Source organism: Heteronotia binoei, chromosome 10, assembly GCF_032191835.1.
Source record: "Heteronotia binoei isolate CCM8104 ecotype False Entrance Well chromosome 10, APGP_CSIRO_Hbin_v1, whole genome shotgun sequence".
NCBI lineage: Eukaryota > Metazoa > Chordata > Lepidosauria > Squamata > Gekkonidae > Heteronotia > Heteronotia binoei.
The window spans coordinates 80,635,355-80,656,303 of NC_083232.1; the positions used below are offsets into that span (position 1 = coordinate 80,635,355).

The 20,949-nt window shown below is 42.6% G+C and overlaps 1 protein-coding gene across 1 annotated transcript in view; it reads right to left on the reverse strand.

Annotated features, from left to right (window-relative positions):
• LOC132577939 (engulfment and cell motility protein 1-like) overlaps positions 1-20,949 on the reverse strand; it is a 262,139-nt gene that overhangs the window by 203,733 nt on the left and 37,457 nt on the right. Inside the window, exon 4 of the mRNA XM_060247729.1 lies at positions 3,970-4,020. Within this exon, the coding sequence (XP_060103712.1) occupies positions 3,970-4,020 (51 nt within the window). The remainder of the gene's footprint in view (positions 1-3,969; positions 4,021-20,949) is intronic.

Genomic DNA, 20,949 nt, shown 5'->3' on the forward strand with positions numbered 1-20,949 from the left:
AACCTGAGAAATTGCCTTGACATTCAAAGCTTCTTGCTGTCTCCTTTTAAGTAAAAACCCCCAACAATTTAAAAGAGCATTTACATTTGACCTTGCAATTTCTGTAACTGAATAAACATTAGTTTATTCTTACACATAAGATTGTAGCTAAACATAACTGTCAGATATTTTAAGTGGGCCATCTGTTCTGTTTTTCCTCCTTGATAGCCCAGATCTTCTGTTTAACACAGGGATTTTCTTTGTGCTCCCATACACCTAGCAGAAAAGCCTACTGTAACTGGTCAGATTAAAAAGCACCCCCCCACACAAATTATTGAATAGTCTTGCACAGAGAAAACTGTTCCTTACATGGCTAACTAGGCCAGTCCCTTAACATCAGTATGTGGGGGGTGGGAAATCTGTTCTGGAACCCAGTGAGGGTAGAATTCAAATGAAATTGGCATGCGTTGGTGCAAGAATCTGCTAGTCTAGTCCTTGACACTTGTTTCATGTTTTAATATCCATGCTTCTTAAATAAAACTGACAATAATGATTGACGAAGGAATGGAAACAAAATTAGTACTTCCAGGGGAAACGCAGAAAAGAGATGGCACTACTCTGAAACTTCCGTCTCAAGCAACTGTCTTATGATGGGACCTAATGAACACAAAACATTGAACCTCCTGTTACTTTACACAGACACATTAGTTAGGTCCTCCCTGCTCACAAGAGCTGCAGCCATGTGGCTAATCCCCCATAACTAAGGAAGCAAGCAACAATGAAGAGTTTCATTCATTACACTCTGCACCAAAACTAACTAATGAAAAGTAATCCATTTCATGCTGTCCCTTTCATCCTAACAACTCCATTGCACTGCACCAGGGAGCGGACACTTTATCAAAGCACTGGAAACAAGCAAACTCCTTTCAGGACTGGAGATTGTAGAAATGCACTTATTAACAGCCTGCCTAAGCATTAGGAAAACTGTTTAGGCTTGAGTTCTGCAACTACGTATTGCATGCCCCACATTACCAGTCAAAGATTCCAAAAGCTCATGAGTAAAATGTTTTCAAGTAAGGAGAAAAAGTGAATTAACTGGGGGATATAGAAACAGGCCTGTCCAAGGTTATAAAGTAGACTTCTGCTGGATCAACTTTGCCTGTAGCTTGCATTGCTAGAGAGATAAAGGGAGAAGGGGAATGAAATCCCCGAAATTGGTTGCAGAGAGAAGCATGCCAAAGAAGTAATCCTGCAGGCCAAATGAGACATCTGATTTTCACAGTCACTGGCACACAAAGTGATAGAACATATTCAAAATGTGGTTCCTTCTACAAGTGCCAGGGTAGTGGTACAGGGTCAAAGAACAAACTAAAGAATACACCATATTATAGGGAAATGCAGCAATTTAAAAACAGCCTTCCCCAGCTGCTTTGGCACTTGAAAAAGTGAGGAGGAGGGGTTTTATGGTGCTAACACAATGACAATTTTTAAATGACTAAGTTTTCCTCTAAAATGAATGACATTGGTGACCATGAGGCTGTAGCTCAGTGGCAGAGCATCTGGTTGGCACGCAGAAGGCCCCAAATTCAATCCCTGGCATTGCCAGTTAAAAGGATCTGGCAGTAGGTGATGTGAAAGACCTCTGCCTAAAACCCTGGAGAGCCACTACCAGTCTGAGTAGACAATACTGACCTTGATGGACCAAGGGTCTGGTTCAGTATAAGGCAGCTTCCTGTGTTCATGAGTTGGGCCAATGGCCTGCGATAATATGTAATTTGGCTCACTGTGCTAAGACTGGAGAGGAGCTACCAGGGTTGACAAACTCCAAGTGGTGGCTGGAGATTTCCTGGGATTTCAATGGATCTCCAAGTGACCAACATCACCTCATCTGAAGAAAATGGCCTCTTTCCAGAAGGTGAACTCTCTGGCAATATACCCCAAACTCTGCTCTCCTTAGGCTCCTCCCCCAACATATCCAGGTATTTTCCAACCCAATCTCTGCTTTGAATTTGATTAGAGTAATAATATTAGTCTATGTCACCAAAAGAAGAAAAATCCAACTCCAAGTGTTGTGGGACTTCACAGCTATTAACCATATTTATCGAAGCATAACCTTTCCCTGGATTAGAGGACATTTCTCAAATGCATCACAAAGTATGTTCCTGCCCATGAGGACTTGATCTTCAACAACTTTTCTGGGCTTTTAGATGTCACAAGACTCCATGTTGTTTATTTCTCTGCTTTGAAGCTCAACCCGTCACCCTCCCTCAGCCTACCCTATCTCGAAGGCTTGGTATGAAGAAGCAATGCAGCCAGAAATCACATACGCTTGCCTGAATTCTTTGGAGAAATGTTAGATACATATTGACTAAAGCAAATGAATTTAATTAAATATAAATTCTTCTCTCTATTCTGGACTAAGTTCTGAAAACAAAGACTGGTACGGTTTTGGTGTGGTACAAGCTGAACCAAGGAAAGGCCAGATATAGTGGGTAGGGACTGGCTAATACCAGCTACCTCAGCAACCTGGCTACCTCCTGCAAGAAAAGTTTTTGTAATTATTAAAAACCGTTTGTAATTTTGTCTCTCCCAGCAAGATGAAACATGTGTCCCTCCTAAAAAAGAGAAGATGACAGCCAGGTTGATATATGATGAAAGGAGCAAAAACTTAAGAATGACACACATCTCTGGCATGAAGACTAACATGTGCGCCAAAAAGCCTTACATTAGATGGGTATGTATGTTTGTTCTCTTCATTTCAACACCCCTTCAGTAGGATAATACTAGAACAAACAGATCTGCACATAGTACTAATTTAGCAGCCAGATTTACATTGTGGGCAAAGACCCTACTGTGACCACTCTGTGAATTCTACATCTGTCTTTATGCTCATCTAACATGCAAGACATGGAAAACATTTAGCTATAAACCATGTCAACAACTCTCATCAATTCCCTATGGTTGCAGAAATTCTTTGGAGTGGAATGAACAGTGCTGTTGAAGTACAACAATTTTTTTTAAAAAAAGGTTATGGATGATAGCCTCCTACATTTCTGCATGAAGCCAATTTTGAGGAAGAGGTGGAAGGAGCTTCTGAAGTTAGGAAACAGCTGGAAGCAGCATGCAAGGGACAGAGAATCTACAGAGAAGTTCCAGTTAAAAGACTGGAATTACAAGGACAGATAAAGAGATGAGACTAATGGAAGATAATAGAGTTTCTGAGAACCAAAGAAGGAATGATTCATAGGAAAGATGGAAAGAGCAAAGAAAACAGGGGAAATCAGTCTGTTCTTGCTGTAACCTAGGAAACTGAGTTTGCCTGCAGAGGTTTCAGAAGGGGGGGGGGGGATCGGCTTAATAAATAATTACATGAAATTTGCAAATATAGCAGGAGAAATAAAGAAACAGGTTGCACGTAAAAGGATACAATCTCAGAAAAATCACAACTCAACCCGCCGTTCAAAAAACAAAGGATAATTCTTGTAAGGAAGCTGTCTTCAGATGAAGATGAGAGGCAACCTGAGGTTTTGTGACGTTATTGTATCCTGTATGGTCCCTAAATGCAGTGACATTTAATTATGAAAACCTGCTGGAACCTTGTCTTGGTGTGCTGTGTCCCTAGAGACAGAATTATCATGACTCTGCAAAGGACTTGACTGTTTCTGCCAAGATGCATAACTGGAAAGGAACTGTTGAGGAGCATCACCGTGCCCCCGGCATCTGTCCGCAGGACCCTGCGCCCAGCATAAGAAGACATCCACGGATACTCAAAATCCAAAAAGACCCATTACCTGCTAAACAGAGATGGACAAAGGGTCCTTCGAGCCAGTTTTAAAAATCCTTATCACAAGTTTCCCCCTTGAATAAATAATGTGTAAGACACTGAAGCAATAATATGAATTCCCCTCCTGTAGTACAGTGTAAAACCAAAACCATCACCACTGGGCAAAGCAGAAAAATTAAAGGAATGCACATATATTGGTAACTTACTGGTGATGTAGTTAATCGAAGTATGGTTCCATTTTTAATTTCATTGCGGTTCTGGAAAAAAAGAAAATTCCAAATGTCAAGCATTCATAATTCAAGCTCTTAAAAAAATCAATGTACGTAAATCACGCAAAGGTATACAGTACAGAGGAACTCTGCAGCAGCTATTAGGCTTTTCCCATGACACATGAAAATTGTTTTTACTGCTGCTGTATCTGCTACTACTAAGAAAGAACATTGTCAAGGATACAACTCGTTCCACCTGACCACACTGAGATAGCTTTCCTGTGACTGCATATTCAGCATGGGATCCCCTTGAATAATGAAAAGCAATTAAAGGCTTCCTCTGTTATTCTGATCATGAGGGCTCTGGGTTCCACAGACGGGAGCAACGCATTTACATTCCTTCACCCACTCACACAACAATTTAAAAAGGATTTTTTTTCCAGGATATGCACCAGGAATAGCCTTTGTTGGATCCACATTCACCACACAAAGTGCGAAGCAGGACTTCTCTGCCTATTCTCTACAGTTGCAGCCCTTCAGTTTCTTTCAGCTGTATTCCTGGGGGCTCTAGGGGCCCTTCCTCAAGAAAAGTGTGGGAGGTGCCAAAGTTGCAGCCTGCAGTGTGAACGCACACACACACACACACACGTGTGTGGAGAACTACCATATGCATCCACCAATATTAGTACTGTTACATTTGCATAAGTGTCATTAAACCAGCAGATCGACACCTTTCGATCCAACCCCCCTGCAGCTTTATCTTGGTAGGAGAGCTGTTTAGGAGGAGGAAGGCTCTAGCCTGCTTTGTTCAACCACCAGGTTGGTTTGTGTTTTGAGTTGTTTGGCCATCAGTCACAGTGTGATATCGCTTCTGGGAAAAAGCCAGAAGTGATGTCACACCTTTCTAGGAATCATCTGAAACTATATGGTAAAAATTATAGTGAGTAATTCCTAGAAAGGACTGCTGTCACTTCTGAGGTTTTCCTCAGATGTGACCTCATGTCAATGGCCCAATGGCCATTTTAAAATGTTATCTTCCTCTGCCATTGCCCACCCAAATTTGTGGGCAGCCCAATTTGTGAGGAAAAGCAACAACACGATGCCCATGGTGGCAGGGGGGATACCTACTAGAGTTCAGGGCTGTCCTTTGTGTATGTGAACTTTGTGTTCTGTGCAAAGAGCAGCGAGTAAAAAGGAACATTCTTGAGGGAATTTTCCCACCTTGTGCTGGGAAGACACATAGGTCGGTATATAGTACAGACACAACCTTCATGTGCTCTTAACTTTACACATTGAGGGGCTGAGACTCACACTGTAAACACTTCTCAAATAATTCACTCTCCCCTTTGAAAGCAAAGAAGGATCCCAAGCTTTCATTAAACCCCCATGTTCTGAGGGAAAAGTGATGAGTGAACAACCGCCCTGAGCTTTCCCCCTGATTCCTGAAAAAGAAGCCAAAAAACATTGATGTGATTTTCAAAACTCAGTTCCTCATGCATTCCTTGGCTTCACAGCCACTGGCAACTGCTGAGAAATACTTTGAAGCCCACATTCTGCATAAAAGGCATGAGCAAACTGTGGCATGAAATCCAACTCTAAACTGACATCACATAGCTGGAGTGTGTAGGTCTGCTTAAACCTATTATTAAGCATCTGTAAGCACTGCAGAGTTATTCCTCCGGTGCTCTGTTTTCCATAGCAGCATGCTGCCATCTGAAAAACCGCTGAGACAAGCCACTGAGATTTGATGCTACTATTTCACATTCTCTTTCGGACACAAAGCACAGACATTGGAGCTTATATTCGAATATAAGGACATCAAAGGGAACCCTGAAACAGAAAAAATATGCTATTCCTCACTGGGGTGTGGGGGGGGGGGGACAGGAGGGGAAATAACTAGTTAATTTGCTTTGGGGGGGTTGTATGTGTGTGTGCATGTGTGCACAAGTGTGCATGGAAATCATGGCTGACAACCCCTAGTGGAGCCTGGATGTTTCAGAGAGATGGCTCATTACTGCCTGCCTCTGCATCCCAGCTCTGGTATTCCAAGGAGGTCTCCCATTCAAGTACTTGCCAGGGTTGGCCCTGCTTCGTTTCTGAGATCGGGCTTGCCTAGCCTATCCAGCTCAGGGCGGTTCATTTTAGTTTTTTTGTTAAGTAGATATACAATAACATCATCAAAATGCAGAACTCTTTTTATAAGCACACAGGACAATTCAGACTCTACCAAACTCTGCCAAGGGCTCAAATACTGATTGGTAAGTAGCCACTTGCATGATGATCAATAGGGAAAAATAATAATGCATTCAAACCCGCCCCCCCCCCCCCCAACATATACATTATAACCCAGGAGTCACCGATATGGCTCTCCACTGACACCTTTCCGGGTGCCTGCCAAGTGCTTTTGGAAAGTGGGTGGCCCTTTTGCCCAGCAAGGCTTCTGATTGGCTGTGCAGATTTTTAAAAGGTGCTGCTTTGGCAGCAGCTGCCACCACTGCACAGGGATCTTCACTGAGTGGACTGTAGGTAAGCCACAACAGCCTTTTTGTGGCTGGCTGTGCCTCCTGCAGCAGCTATTTTAGGCCAGTACCCACCATACCGTATTTGAATTCCAACAGTACCCACAAGCTCAAAAAAGTTGGAGACCCCTATTATAGCCCTTAGCACAGTATTATCTCCAGTACCAAAGACCCCTCTGCTGAAGTATTACCACTTGCCTAACTGGGATCTGAATTGTGACTCCACAATTTATACTGTAGTACTTTACTACTAGGCTTGGCCAGCATTTGTCTGTAGCAACCAGAGCTGGAGTCAAAAGAAATAACTGTTATAAGGAAATTGGAGTTAAATTATAACCAATGTCATAACATGATAGAGTAATTAATTCCCTGAGGTTATTGTGGTTAGGCTTTTTGCTGGAAAGGATGGTAAAAGAATCCTGGAGCCATTGAACTTCAGCCACACCAGAACTGGAGGATGCTATGCTTTTCAACACTCCCATGATTTTCAGGGTAAGGGAATCCCGCTCTCACAAAGCTGAGGCCAGGCCATGCTCCATAGTTACTACTTTACAAAGGGAGTTACTGCATTACACAGGGAGTGATCAAAATGTGGAATTCACTGCTGGAGGACGATGGCCACAGGAAGAAAAAAATTAAATGGGGATTAGATAGATTCATGGAGGATAGGTCTACCCCTGGCTACTAGCCATGGTGACTGAGGGGAAGGAACTTCAACTTTCAGAGGTTCCTCCCCTCAGGAAGGAACCTCAACTTGGTCTCTATGCCCTGTTGTTGGCCCTCCAGAGGAACTGGTCAGCCACTCTGTGAGACAGGAAGTTGGACTAGATTAGACGACTGGTCTGATCCAGCAGGGCTCTTCTTATGTTCTTATGTAATTTGTTCCTGTGGGAGTCGTCTGCAGTAGAATCCCTTTCTTTTGCCAAACAACCAAAGGGCAGGGTTCTTCCTCCAACTGTACTTAGGAGCAGTGTTCCCGTGTTTTATAATTTTTATTAATTTTAACTACAAAAAGAAAAAGCATAAGCACAAGTACAGAAACATCAAGAGGGGGGAAATACAGAGTGGGAGATCAGAAACAAAGAAAGCTGCAAATATATCAGATACATTTTTACCTCAAAACAAAATACCTAATCCTTTCTATCTGCAAGTATTGAGTTTTCCCCTTATATTCTACCATCTTCATTTTCCAGTATACATTTTTAACTAAGCTATTAAAATACAAGTCTGAACTATTCTTCTTCAGCAAACATAGATATAAAAAAAATAAAAAGTCACCAAGGACTCAACACAGAACTAACTGGATAAGCTTAACCATATTAAAAATACAAACTGACTTGTTATTTTAACAATATCATCATTTAGATAGGCATAAAAAACAAATATTTCTTTATCCTTCTAGCTTACCTATTTCAAATGGATAGAGAAAAAGATCAAATTTAAAATAACGTAAAAAGTGGAGAGATAAGAAAAAAATTGTAAACAAGGCGCATATTAGTTTATCTATCTCAATATAAGCAATTTCTCCAAACATATTAAAGAGATCTACCAGATTACAAAATAATTGTGTTATCTGTCTTCTTAAAAATTAATCCAAATTAACTGTTTATTTAAATTTCTTTTCAGAACTTTTCAATCCTTTAGTTTTTATGTCCATATTAATCAGAGAGGAACAAACCTATTATGATACAAAAATCTCACTTTGTCTTTTAAAATCGCATATCTTGCTGAGAGTTCCATATTATCCAGTTATCTACAGAGAGAGAAAACAATTTAAAATCCCTTCTTCCTGAAAATTTTCCACGTTTTGATTTTTTTTGATGAAATGTGCATCCTCTTTCCTTAATGCAAGCCCCCCTCTCAGTAATGACAGTAAAAATCCCGCGCCATTAGATCCTCTCAAAAATACTTCAAACAGTCTTAACTTCCGGTTCTTCTTAGTAACTGCGCCATAAGGTTCCATTTTAGTTTTCTTCTTTTCATTTCCCGATGGATCTTTTCCCATTTCCAACTCCACAGACGTCTCCAAGATCTCTTTATCACTCTGCCCATGTAGATTCAAGTTTTTGCTAGCTTTCAACATAAAAGCTCCCATTTGTTTTTTTATCAACTCTGTTAACAAATCAAGGTCCTGCTTTAGAGAAAATATGATATCCATTGTATCTTTTTTATGAAACATTTCACTTTGTGATGCCATTTTACTCCACAGAATAATCTAATAATCAGTCTAATAATCAAAGCTGAAAAGTAACTCAGAGATCCAGTTAGTCTATCCTTCCAAATCTCCACCAGCCGTATATTTTGATTGTTGCCATTTCAGTTGCACTTAGACGACAAATACAAATCTCTTTGGAATATATTTCATTAGTTCAGACCAAATTATAACTAAATAATAATCTCTTTATCACTTATTCAATCATAATCCGGGTCAATTTATTTATATTCAGTCAAATTCAGATTGTTGCAGACATTCAAAGTTGTTCTTTTTATCTTTTGGAAGCCGGATTCACGGGAAAGTGTGTGGGGGGGGGGGGGAGAATTCACCTCTTTCCCTTCCTTTGAATGGACCCATTTGTTGTTATGTAAAATGACCCATTAGCCGATGGTATGAAAATCAAACTTACTTGCAGAGTAGAATTGCCGTGTTTGAGATAGGAAAGCAATACATCAAAGGCTCATTAGCAGCAAAGAAAGCAAGAGATCGGCTGTTCACCTCTTTCTGCCATAATGGCAATCAAGGCAGCAGAGCATTGAAGCGCACAAGAAGAGCAGGAACAGCTGCCGCTATATTCCTGTCTTCCTGTAAAAGCCCCATGCTGAAAGGAAACCTCTCCAGGGTCCTCTCCCACGGTCTGATTCAGGGGGGCCGCAAGAGACAAGCTCTGCGGACCCCCACTGAGCTCAAGGCAACAAAACCCGGGAGTCAGTAGTGTTCTCTCTAAACTGAGTGAGCATAAGCTAGCTCACAGATTTTTAGCCTCCAGTTCACACATTTTTGTCTTAGCTCAGCAAGGATGACCACAGAGCACAATAATTTATGCAGTAGCTCACAACTTTAATGCCAGTAGCTCACAAAGTAGAATTTTTGCTCACAAGACTTTGCAGTTTAGAGGAAACATTGTTTAGGAACACTTTACTCACGCTGTGGCACAAGCACACAATCAGGGAACATGTGAGCCAAAATAAACAGCTGGTCTCTCTCAAGTAATTATACTTTACAGTCTTGGAGGAGGGTGGAAGAGAGAGTTTCAATGTTGATTAATTTAGGGATACATGCTATAAATTTACAGACAAACAAATCGCATTTTAATATGTAATGACATTGAAACCTTGTCCACGACACCAAGGGGGGAAATGCAACCACACAATGGTAGCACACAGAACTGCTGATATTTGCTCTACTTCAGTGAATCTATGGCAATTATTACACTAGGTTTTATTTTACTTAAGTGGCCTAACAATACTATTCCATTGTGGACTGAATCTGAATATAGGAGCTATTTTCGTTTGTCAACTGCAAAAGATCTTATAGTAAGAGGAACCCATTGCCAGGGCCAATATCTAACATGTCGCAAGATCAGGGGGCAGACAGAGGGATTCATGGCTGAAATGCTGCATACCTGTGCTCAGGGAGAATGGAGAGAGAATCCTCTCAGTGCAGGGCTGTGTCCCCTCCCACCAAACATGGGAGCATACCTTTAGCTGAGCAAGCAGGCTGAGGAAGCCCATGGGGGTGGGTTCACATGAACACACATGAAGCTGCCTCGTACTGAATCAGATCACTGGTCCATCAAGATCAGTACTGCCTACTCAGACTGGCAATGACTCTTCAAGGTCTCAGGTAGCAGTCTTTCCCATCACCTTTTAACTGGCGATACAGAGGACTAAACCTGGGACCTTCTGCATGCAAAGCAAAGGCTCTTTCACTGAGTCACATCCCCCTCCTCAAGGGTCTCCTTGGTGCATGCCAAGGTGGGACGTCAAAAGGGCAGCCAGCAGAGAGATGGGGCTGGAAAAAGCAGGGAGCGTGAGGAAGGTAGTTCTCCAAGGAGGACAGAAACTAACTCCCCAACATGCTCCCTGATGTTCTAAGAGGCTGAATAAGGATTTATTGACTTGGCAACTAGGGAGGCTCCAAATCTGTCTGCACCCCAGAATTCCCCTGGCCCATCATGGAATGTAAACCACTGCTGAGGTTGCTGCCAACAGCAGTTTTATCTCACTCGTTGCCGGGACCACTCCCAGTCACAGACATACACTGATGAGCAAAGGAACTCTGAAATCCACAGCAAATACTGAAAATGAATAACTGCTCCATCATTTGGATTGGCCCAAGCCCAGATTAAAATGTACAAGACCAAATCTCCCACATTTCTACACTACATCAAGAGAAGCGTTGGGAAGAACTACAGTTATTTGTGTGCAGCAGTGACTTACATGGACTGACTGGTGGACCAGAAAGGATTGAGGTTCGAATTTCTCCTCTTCTATTTGGAGGCATTAGTTCAGTGGTCTCCAACCCACAAATAGTGACCTTCCCTGTGAAGTGCCGTCTGTGTTCCTCTAGAACAGAGGTGTCAAACTCATTCATTATGAAGGCTCAATCTAATGTAAATGTCACTTTGTTGGGCCGGGCCATGCATACCATAAGATGTAACATGAGGCACTGGAAATATACATTTTTAAAAGAGGATTTCAGATGTCAAATGGCAATAGCAAGTGAATGACAACAGCAGTCTTGGTTGGATTTGGTGTGATATGTAAAGGGTAGAAGGCATGGAGATACCGGCATCAGTAATGAGACAGGAAACCTAGGTCTCAATTCTGTCCAGAAGGATTTAATCCAGAAAAAATAAATGGACATAAGTCTGGAAATTAGAAACCACAACATTCAGTTGCTGACCCAAGAGTAGCAGTGCTCTTAAAAGGAATTTCATAGGAAGATTAGAAAGAGAGACTGTTGAATTGCAATTGATAATGAAGCTCAAGACAATGCATCCTCCTGGACTGAACTGAGAGCTCATTTTCCTGTCCCATTGCCATTTGGCATCTGAAATCACTCCAATCTCCAAGATATAAGGACCAATCCAGATGTTCTAATTCCTAATCAGGGTCTGTTTGAAAGAAAAGAAATCCAGATAAGAACAGAGAAATCCATTTTTTTTTAAAACAACTTTTCAAAATAAGCCAAAATAATTTCCTCAATGTACATTGCACTTGTCAGAAGAATCCATCCACCCAGCTACCCTCTTTCCGACAAAGTATGCTTCCATATAAAAGCTTACACCTGACGTAAAACATTGTTGGTCTTAAAGCTGCCAAGGGACTCCAACTTTGTTTTCTCTCCCTCTTTTTCTTCCCCCTCTTTTCCTCCCCAAAAGAGGAACAGCAGCCCTGGAGAAAGAAGTAGACACTCTGTGTTTGTAAGTGTGTATGTGACACTTGTCTTTGCATCTCTCCTGCACAGAGGGAAGCAACCAGGGAGATCTCTGTGTGTGTATGAGAGGGAGGGGAGTAGGAAGCAAAGAGCCACTGAGGGAGCTGGGAAAGAAGCAATTGACAGTGCAACTGCAGCCCTGGAAAAGGAAGCAGGAGAAGGAAGTTGCTCGAGGGCAGATTTGAGCCCTGCGCAGGCCAGATCTGTCCCATGGGCAGGATGTTTGACACCCCTGCTCTAAAACATCAAATTTCTCATCAGCCTACTGCTAGTGTGCATGCACAGAGAGCAAGGGTGCTATAGCTCCTGCTTTCTTTGCATGAATACTGAGAAGCGCATTGGGATAACACAGTGAGATCTCTTAAGAGTTGGAGAGGACAAACCCTTCCTCACTACATCAAATCTTATGGTGACTGGTTAAAGTTTCCTGCTCCCAGCTCTCTTGGTCTGCTACTCACATTCCTGGCCTTGACACTGGTGATGACATAATTACTCCTCTCATCACACAACTTTGATGCTGGGGGCCTGTATCTCAGTGATTTCAGAGGTGGAAACACTGAAGACCATTGCCTTAGACAATCTACCATCCTTCAGATTTGGCCCCCTCTGTGCAATAGACAGTTTGGTGTAGTGGTTAAGTGCGCGGACTCTTATCTGGGAGAACTGAGTTTGATTCCCCACTCGTCCACTTGCACCTGCTGGAATGGCCTTGGGTCAGCCATAGCTCTGGCAGAGGTTGTCCTTGAAAGGGCAGCTGCTGTGAGAGCTCTCTCAGCCCCACCGACCTCACAGGGTGCCTGTTGCGGGGGAGGAAGATAAAGGAGATCATGAGCCACTCTGAGACTTTGAGATTCAGAGTGGAGGGCGAGATATAAATCCAATACCATCTTCTTCTTCGATATGGAACAACAGTATTCAGCTGCCATACAACGTTTTTGGAAGGGTTATTGAAATATTGTCGCAAACATGCTTTGAACACTCCAAAGAGCTATAAAAATGCGAAGTATTATTACTATTGTTGCCGCCACCACAGTGGTATCGGATGCCATCTCACAAAAGCATGTCCCTTGTGGTCCCACAGCGTCAGCAACCAATAACAAAAAAGTCTGAAATCAACAAGGGTAAACAGGGGCTTACTAAACATTTCCATGCGTGCCATTGGAATGCATCCAAAAGCATCAGCTTTCTAATGCAATGGGCCAGCCAAAGCATAAGTGAAAATATCTGCTCTCCAATTAAAAAATCCAATTTTGTTTCTCCATTCCCAAACAATTACTTAAGAGGCTGCAAGGAAACAGTCCATAAGAGCACAATTAAACCAAAGGGATGTTCTGCATTAAACTGAATGAAACATTCAGCGTGTCAGTTAATTTCAATGGATATATTTACACAAAGCTAATCTCTCTATTTAAACCCCAAGAAATCAAGGATGTGGGATTAAGGGCTATGCCATGTAAACAAATTCTCATTTCTGCACATGATTTTCAATATATACTCTCCCCCAGAAGTGTCATTCTCTCTTTAAAATAATGGTTAAGTGTCTCTGGCCTGATACATTCATATTTTAAAAGGAGGAAGAAGAAAGAAGATGATGATAATTATATTGGATTTGTATCCCACCCTTCACTCTGAATCTCATTCTCAGAGAGGATCATAATCTCCTTTACCTTCCTCCCCCACAAGAGACACCCTGTGAGATGGGTGGGGCTGAGAGGGCTCTCGCAGCAGCTGCCCTTTCAAGGACAACTCTGTGAGAGCTATGGTTAACCCAAGGCCATTCCAGCAGCTGCAGGTGGAGGAGTGGGGAATCAAACCCAGTTCTCCCAGATAGGAGTCTGTGCACTTAACCGTTACACACCAAACTGGCTTTCAGTAAGAGATTCCAATGTTTTACCATGACTGCATGAAGCAAATAATCCATACACTGGTTGTTTGAACAGACCAATAGCCAAAAAATTGGTTCTTTACTTGTACATACCTTCCTTCCCTCAAAGGTAACTTGACCCCACATCTGCCTCAGGGTGAGTTGAATCCAGACAAATTCTTTTCATTGCCTGCCTCCCCTTCCCATTACATGAACTACAGCTTTGGGGGGCGGGGGAATAAGAGACCCTTGGAATGATACAGGGGGCTTTGCAGCAGGGAGGGGAAATCATTGGAAATGGCAGTTTTAGTCTAGATCCAACCCCAAATTTTGAAAGAGCATGCCTCAAAGGAGCAAGTCTCCTGTCCTCATAATAAATTTGTCTTTGGAAGAAAGCTGCTGATTCCCATTCCTCTCCCCCAGTGGCTAAAGCAACTGCATGAAAAGGAAGAGAATTACTGAGGGCATTTTAAATTCTGATAAATATACATGTTAAATAATGTTGGAGATTCAGAGGCATGAGACTGTGTAATTCCCTCCGATGCACGGGGGATCTTTGTCATAGCTTCTATATACCAGGCATCATGACCAAGGGCACACAGAAATGGCAGTGGCTAGGGAAAAAAAGAATTACATATGACTAAAATTTACATGTTAGTGTTACAAAATTGTTCTTGTCCAACAGGAAGAAATGAAACATTCCAAAAAAAGAGGAGTTATTACAGTTTTGGTTTTTTTTACACTACCTATGGTTTACTGCTAGCAGCCAGTTAAATAAGTCGTGTTTTTGTATCTGATCTGTTGTAAATGGCTAAGAAATCTGCTTGCTCTTGAGTGGGCACTCATAGCACCTCTGGGGATTTTTTCAGTGATTCTAAATAAATGTTTGAACACTTCCCAATGGGGGAGCAGCAGAGAAAGAAAGGGTTAGCCTAACTTCTTAGGATGCTAGTTTTCTATGCACAGGCAAATTCTCTCTCTCCATGGCACACTGTTACAAAATGCAATCTCTCTCATGCAGCCTGAAGTTGAACAGGGCAGGGAAAAGCTGATAATACTTGGGGGTTCTTACAGTACATCCTGGGCCCACAATGCTTGCCTTCAATGTGGAAACACTGGTGAACCTCATCAGCTTTCAAGCAATTCCTTAGTCAAGACAGTGCAGATAGGACCTCAAGGCTAGACAGGGGCTAGAAGGGGTGTCAAACGCATTTGTTATGAGGCACGGATCTGATATAAACGAGACCTTGTCAGACCGAGCCATGCATGTCATAAAATGTAATGCCAGGTAGCAGCGATACAAATTTTATAAAGGACACAGACAAACAAAGATTTTTTTAAAACTTAAAATATGCTTAAAAGATTAGCATTCTTCAATGTTTAGTTTAACTGTCTCTCTGATAACTGACACCTCTTGCTCTGAATTACTGCATCAAAATCTGGAGACAATGTCTGTGCTGTAGCAATCTTGAGTAGGCTATTCAAGTGTGTGTGTTTAAGTTGCAAACCTACTTTTGATTTATTTACATTCATTACAGAAGTCTCATGGTCAATGCTTTGAGCCTAAGACCCAGGGGGAAACATGAAATGGCTGGGCATTGCAAGCTTTTGTATGTAACTTGCTTCATGAGCTGGTCAGACAATGGAGAAAATAGAGGCTTTGCTCTGTAGCTCTTATGCTACTGAGCAAGCCTGGCAAAGCAAGTTGTGATGCAGAAGAAAGCAAGAGAAAGAGAAGGAAGCAGATGGCAGTGAGTTGCTTGTGGGCCTGATAAGAGCCCTCTGGGGACCTGATCCATCCCTTGGACCACATGCTTGACACCCCTGCTCTACAAGGGCAGCTTAAAGTAAGCTTTCAATCCAGTTATGATGACGATCTGTAAGCATCATGTCAGGAAAATGGGGGATAGCATGGCTAAGTAATCATTCCTTGGCATCCTGTTTTCTGCGCACAAGGATTTTTGTGGTGTGGAGGAGCAATCAGTCACATATAGTCTACATGCTTTCACCTCCTCAGGCATCTGCTGTTTGTGACAGTAAGGCCTCAGACAGAGGCGCTCAGAAATAAGCCATGCGACACATAATCATTATTACTAAATGCTGTCATCATCGTTCAATCCTCCAAGTACTCCAACTTTATTTGAGGGTATGAGGGGTTTATGCTGGCAAAGTACTGTCAGTTCAGGGAACAATTGGTGGGGGGGGAGCACACTACAGAAAGCTTATTTTGTCATGCTGATGCCATTTTATTTCGGCAACCTCCCATATCCACAAAAAAATTATTCATAATTTGGAACCGGTAAATTGCTTGAATTGGTTAAAACAGAAGACATTAGGATAAAATCTGGGAGCTCTCATTCTTGTGGCTCCTGTGGCAGAAAAATAAACCAGCTCTCCCCCTTTTGTCTACCTCCTTCAACTCTCACCAACCAAATCAAGTCTTTTGTTTATTTCCATTGTTTTCTTCAACTTGGATAGCCTTGGCAGTCCACCTCTAAATGTCCCAAAGCCCAAATATCTCCCCCGAAGGATTTGTTTGGTCCCCTTTTCAAACTTTCCTTTGTAACCACATCTACTAGAACAACACACCCTTTTAATAAAAAGTAGGATTCTCAAAGCTGGGCAGCTTGCAACAGCCTTGAATGCCAAACGCTGACTTTTCCCCTAATACAAAAGCATGAGAATTGTATTAATAGTTTTCAGCAGCTGTACTACCCACCCTGAACTTCAGAGAATGGGTTTTTAAAATCATGCTGATGTCGATTTGTAATCCAACCACAAGTTTGTTTCAATAAGCAGTCTAACAAAGGCTTTGTTTGCATATAGGGTTGCCAGGTCCTGCCTTTCTGCTGGCAGGGGAATCAAGGGGCCTTTCCTGAAACTTCTGCTGCGCACAGTGCAATGACATCATTGCACTACTGACATCATACAGTCTACCACATCTACTAGAACAACACACCCTTTTGCTTTTGGCAAAACTCTGTGGTTAAAACTCAATTTTATCATAGAGATTTGCCTAAAAATTAGACCACTGCTGCATGACTTTGATGGTGCAATGATGTCACTTCTAGGCAGGGCTTTTTTTGTAGAAAAAAGTGTGGTTCCTTTAAATGTGATGGCTAGAACTCCCTCTGGAGTTCAATTGTGCTTACTCCTAGCTCCAACCCCAAAGTCTCCTGGCTCCACCCCAAAGTCCTCAGATATTTCCTGAGTCAGACCTGGGAACACTACTTTGCCGGCTATAATTTTAGAAGGGAAGATGTTTTAAAAGGGCTTTTTCTAGAGAGACTTCTGTGTACAGGGGACTCTACACAAAAGCAAGGTCCCTGCCTCAAGGGGTTTACAATCTAATTTGAAATGAGGGCAGCAGAAACAGGAGCAGAGTAACAAGGATAGACAGCAAGTGAAAACACTTATACATTCTTGACTTGTTTTATCTGGGGAGGAAGTCAAGCACATAAATCTAAGACTTAGGACTGTGAGGACTAGGGAACAGGACTCCAAGGGCTCTTGCTACCCAGAATGGAGCCCATGGAGATGGACAAGTCATGTGATTTACTCTCATAGGGTACTTGGGATAAGCCTAGGGTTGACTGTAAAATACCTGGAGGTTTTGGCGGTGGAGCCTGAGGTCAGGGTTTGAGGAGGGGAGGGACTTCAGTGGGGTATAATTCCATAGAGTCCACCTTCCAAAGCAGCCACTTTATCCAGGTGAACTGATCTCTATCACCTGGATACCAGTTGCAATCCCAGGAGATCTTCAGCCAGCACCCTAAAGGCCAGAGTGGCTGATGAGCCTTCAGACACAAAAGTCTCAAACATATGATTAAGTTCTGTGTACTATATGCATGCAGCATCAACATGCCTATATAAATAAAAAATGGCCTGGTCTAGAGTGCCGGTTTTAGATCCTGCTTACTTGTGGCTTGCAGAGAAAGGAAATTCAGCCATAATGTTGTATGCCTGGTGGTGAGAATCACAGAGTTGGAAGGGACCTCCAGGGTCATCTAGTTCAGGGGTGTCAAACATGCGGCTTGGGGGGCTGAATCAGAGGGCTCCTATCAGGCCCTGGAGCAACTGGCTGTGGTCTGCTTCCTTCTCCCTCTCCCTTGCCTTCTCCTGCTTCTCAACTTGCTTTGCAAGGCTTGCTCAATCACACAGAAGCCACAGAGCAAAACCTTGATTTTCTCCATTGGTTGAGGCTTCCTGGTCCCCTGGGAAGGGAGGAAAAGAGCCAGAGCGTCCTTTGCCCAGTTCCCTGGATCCCATGAGAGAAATGCAAAGAAAGCACCTTTAAGACCAGCAAGTGCTAATGTTTTAAGCATGTTTTATTTTACAGCTTTAAAAAAAGATCTTTAGTCATGTTTGTCTGTGTCCTTTAAAAAGTTTCTCTCTCTGCTTTGTTGTTTGTTGTTCAGTTGCCCAACAGGGCCCGGCCCAGCCCAACAAGGTCTCATTTATGTCAGATCCGGCCCTCATAACAAATAAGTTTGACACCCCTGATCTAGTTCAACCCCCTGCACAGTGCAGGGAACTCACAAATACCTCCCCCTCCCACAACCCTAGTACTCCTGTTTCATTCTCAGAAGATGGCAAAAAACCTCCAGGATCTTTGGTCAATCTGGCCTGGAAAAAAATTGCTGCCTGACCCCAGAGTGGTGAACAGCATTCCCTGGACATGTTAGAAAGGACCACAAGAACTGAGCACTGAAGCAACCCATCCTGTTCTCCTTCTTGTGATCTGCCTAAGTTCAAAGGATCTTCATTGCTGTCAGATGGCCATCTAGCCTCTGCTTAAAAACCTCCAAGGAAGGAGAGCCCACCACCTCCCAAGGATGCCTCTTCCACTGACAAACTACTCTGTCAGAAAGTTCTTCCTTGTGTTTAGCTGAAAACCCTTTTGATTTAATTTCAACTCGCTGGTTCTGGTCTGATCTTCCAGGGCAACAGAAAGCTCTGCACCATCCTCTATACAACAGCCCTTCAAGTACTTGAAGATAGCGATCATATAACCACTCCTCTCCTGGCTAAACGTCTGTAAGTTTTCTTAGCACCCTTGGATGCAGTTCATCTGGTCCTGAGGACTTAGTTCATTTAAAGAAACTAGGTGTTTATGTACTATCCCTATGCCAATCCTAGGCTGCAACTTCTTTCTCTCATCATGTGTTCTGTTTTTGCTAGTTAGGAGATTGACACTAACAAAAACTGCTGTCAGCCAAACTCCTTTTAAATATCCTGTTGTCACAATCCCTTCACATATGGGGCTTTCTCTGTATGGCAAGAAGCAGGGCTTTTTTTGAGCAGGAACACACAGGAATGCCGTTCCAGCTGACTTGGCATCAAGGGCCATGGCCTAATACGCAAATGAGTTCCTGCTGGGCTTTTTCTACAAAAAAAGCCCTGGCAAGAAGCAATATGATTTTTCAAATGCTGCCCAAGAGCTAGCTGTATTACGAATATACAGACTGGGCGGTCAATATACTCACAGCAGCTTGACAAACCTTATATTTCTAAGCTAGTTACTGTGCCTTCTTCGTACATAGCTGTATCTGTATGTTTTTTTACATGGAAATGCATCCCATTCTCTGGTCTAGAAGCATATGCTGAAGAATCCAGTCAGGAACAGCCCCTCTCAGAGTATCTAATAACTGAAGTGAACAGAAACAGTAAGAACGTCCCTCTCCTCTTGTTTTTGGTTCATTTGTTTAGCCTCTCCCACACAAAGCCTCCTTTAGCATGGCAAAGAGTTTCGGCAACATATACAACGTATTATTCAGAGGGAAAACAAGTCCAAAAGCAACTCCCCCCCCCCCACAAAGAACATTCTAGCTCTTGTTGTCCAGGGCTTAAAAAGATTAGTTTAAAAATGCACAAAAAAACCGAAAATAAAATAAAAGAAAGGCTTCTACAGCTCTGGAGGGGAATCCAGGTGAAGACACTCGCCCACACACCCATGAAATCTGAAGGTGTAAAATGCCATGCTAAAAACAGACAATGCAGTGCTCACTGGCTTCCAGTGACACACAAAATAGGCAGATTTTAAAATGGTAAATGGCGTGAAGAAAAATACTTCACATAAAGGTCAGAGTTAAACCCTAAAGATAAAAGTTTCCCCCCAACAATCAGATCACGCCAAAAGTCCATCTAAAATATAAAGCAGAGCTGCTGTAAGTCATTACAGACCTCTAAACAGAATTCTCACTCATTCCCCCTCCACTTTTTTCTTTTTTGCCATCAAGTCGCAGCCAACTTATGACAACCTCACATGGTTTCCAAGGCAAAGGACAAACTGAGGTTACCCGCCTCTGCGTAACAACCCTGGACTTCCTTGGTGATCTCCAGTCCAAGTATGAACCGAGGCCAACCGTGCTTAGCCTTCAGAGCTCCGACACTATTGAGCTAGCTTGAGCTATCCAGGTCAGGGTCCCCACACAGTACCCAGTGCCAATCCACAGGTCACATGAAAGCAGACTGCATAGGGTTGCCAATCCCCAGGTGGTTCATTATCTCCAAGTGACAGAGAACAGTTCATCTAGAGAAAATGGCTGCTCTGGAAGGTAGACTATGGCACATACTCCACTGAAGTCCCACACCTCAGCAAATGCCACCAGGCCCGTAGCCAAGATTGTAAAAGAAGTTAATGCATTGCCCTGACCTGGATAGCCCAGGAAAGCCCGCTCTCCTCAGATCTCAGAAGCTAAGTAGGGTCGGCTCTGGTAAGTACTTGGATGGGAGACCTACTTGGAATACCAGAGCCAGAGGCAGGCCTCTGAATATCCTCCAGGCCCCCAGTCATCAGAAGTCACCATGACCTCCAGGTACACATGCACATTAAAATACACAAAAAAAGAGAAATTAACTCATTAAGTTTTGCTACCTATGAGAAAATGATCTTCAATCTGGCATTCATAAAATCCATCCTTCATCCTAGCATGTCAGTGTTGAAGAAGAAGAAGAAGAAGAAGAAGAAGAAGAAGAAGAAGAAGAAGAAGAAGAAGAAGAAGAAGAAGAAGAAGAAGAAGAAGAAGAAGAAGAAGAAGAAGAAGAAGAAGAAGAAGAAGAAGAAGAAGAAGAAGAAGAAGAAGAAGAAGAAGAAGAAGAAGAAGAAGAAGAAGAAGAAGAAGAAGAAGAAGAAGAAGAAGAAGAAGAAGAAGAAG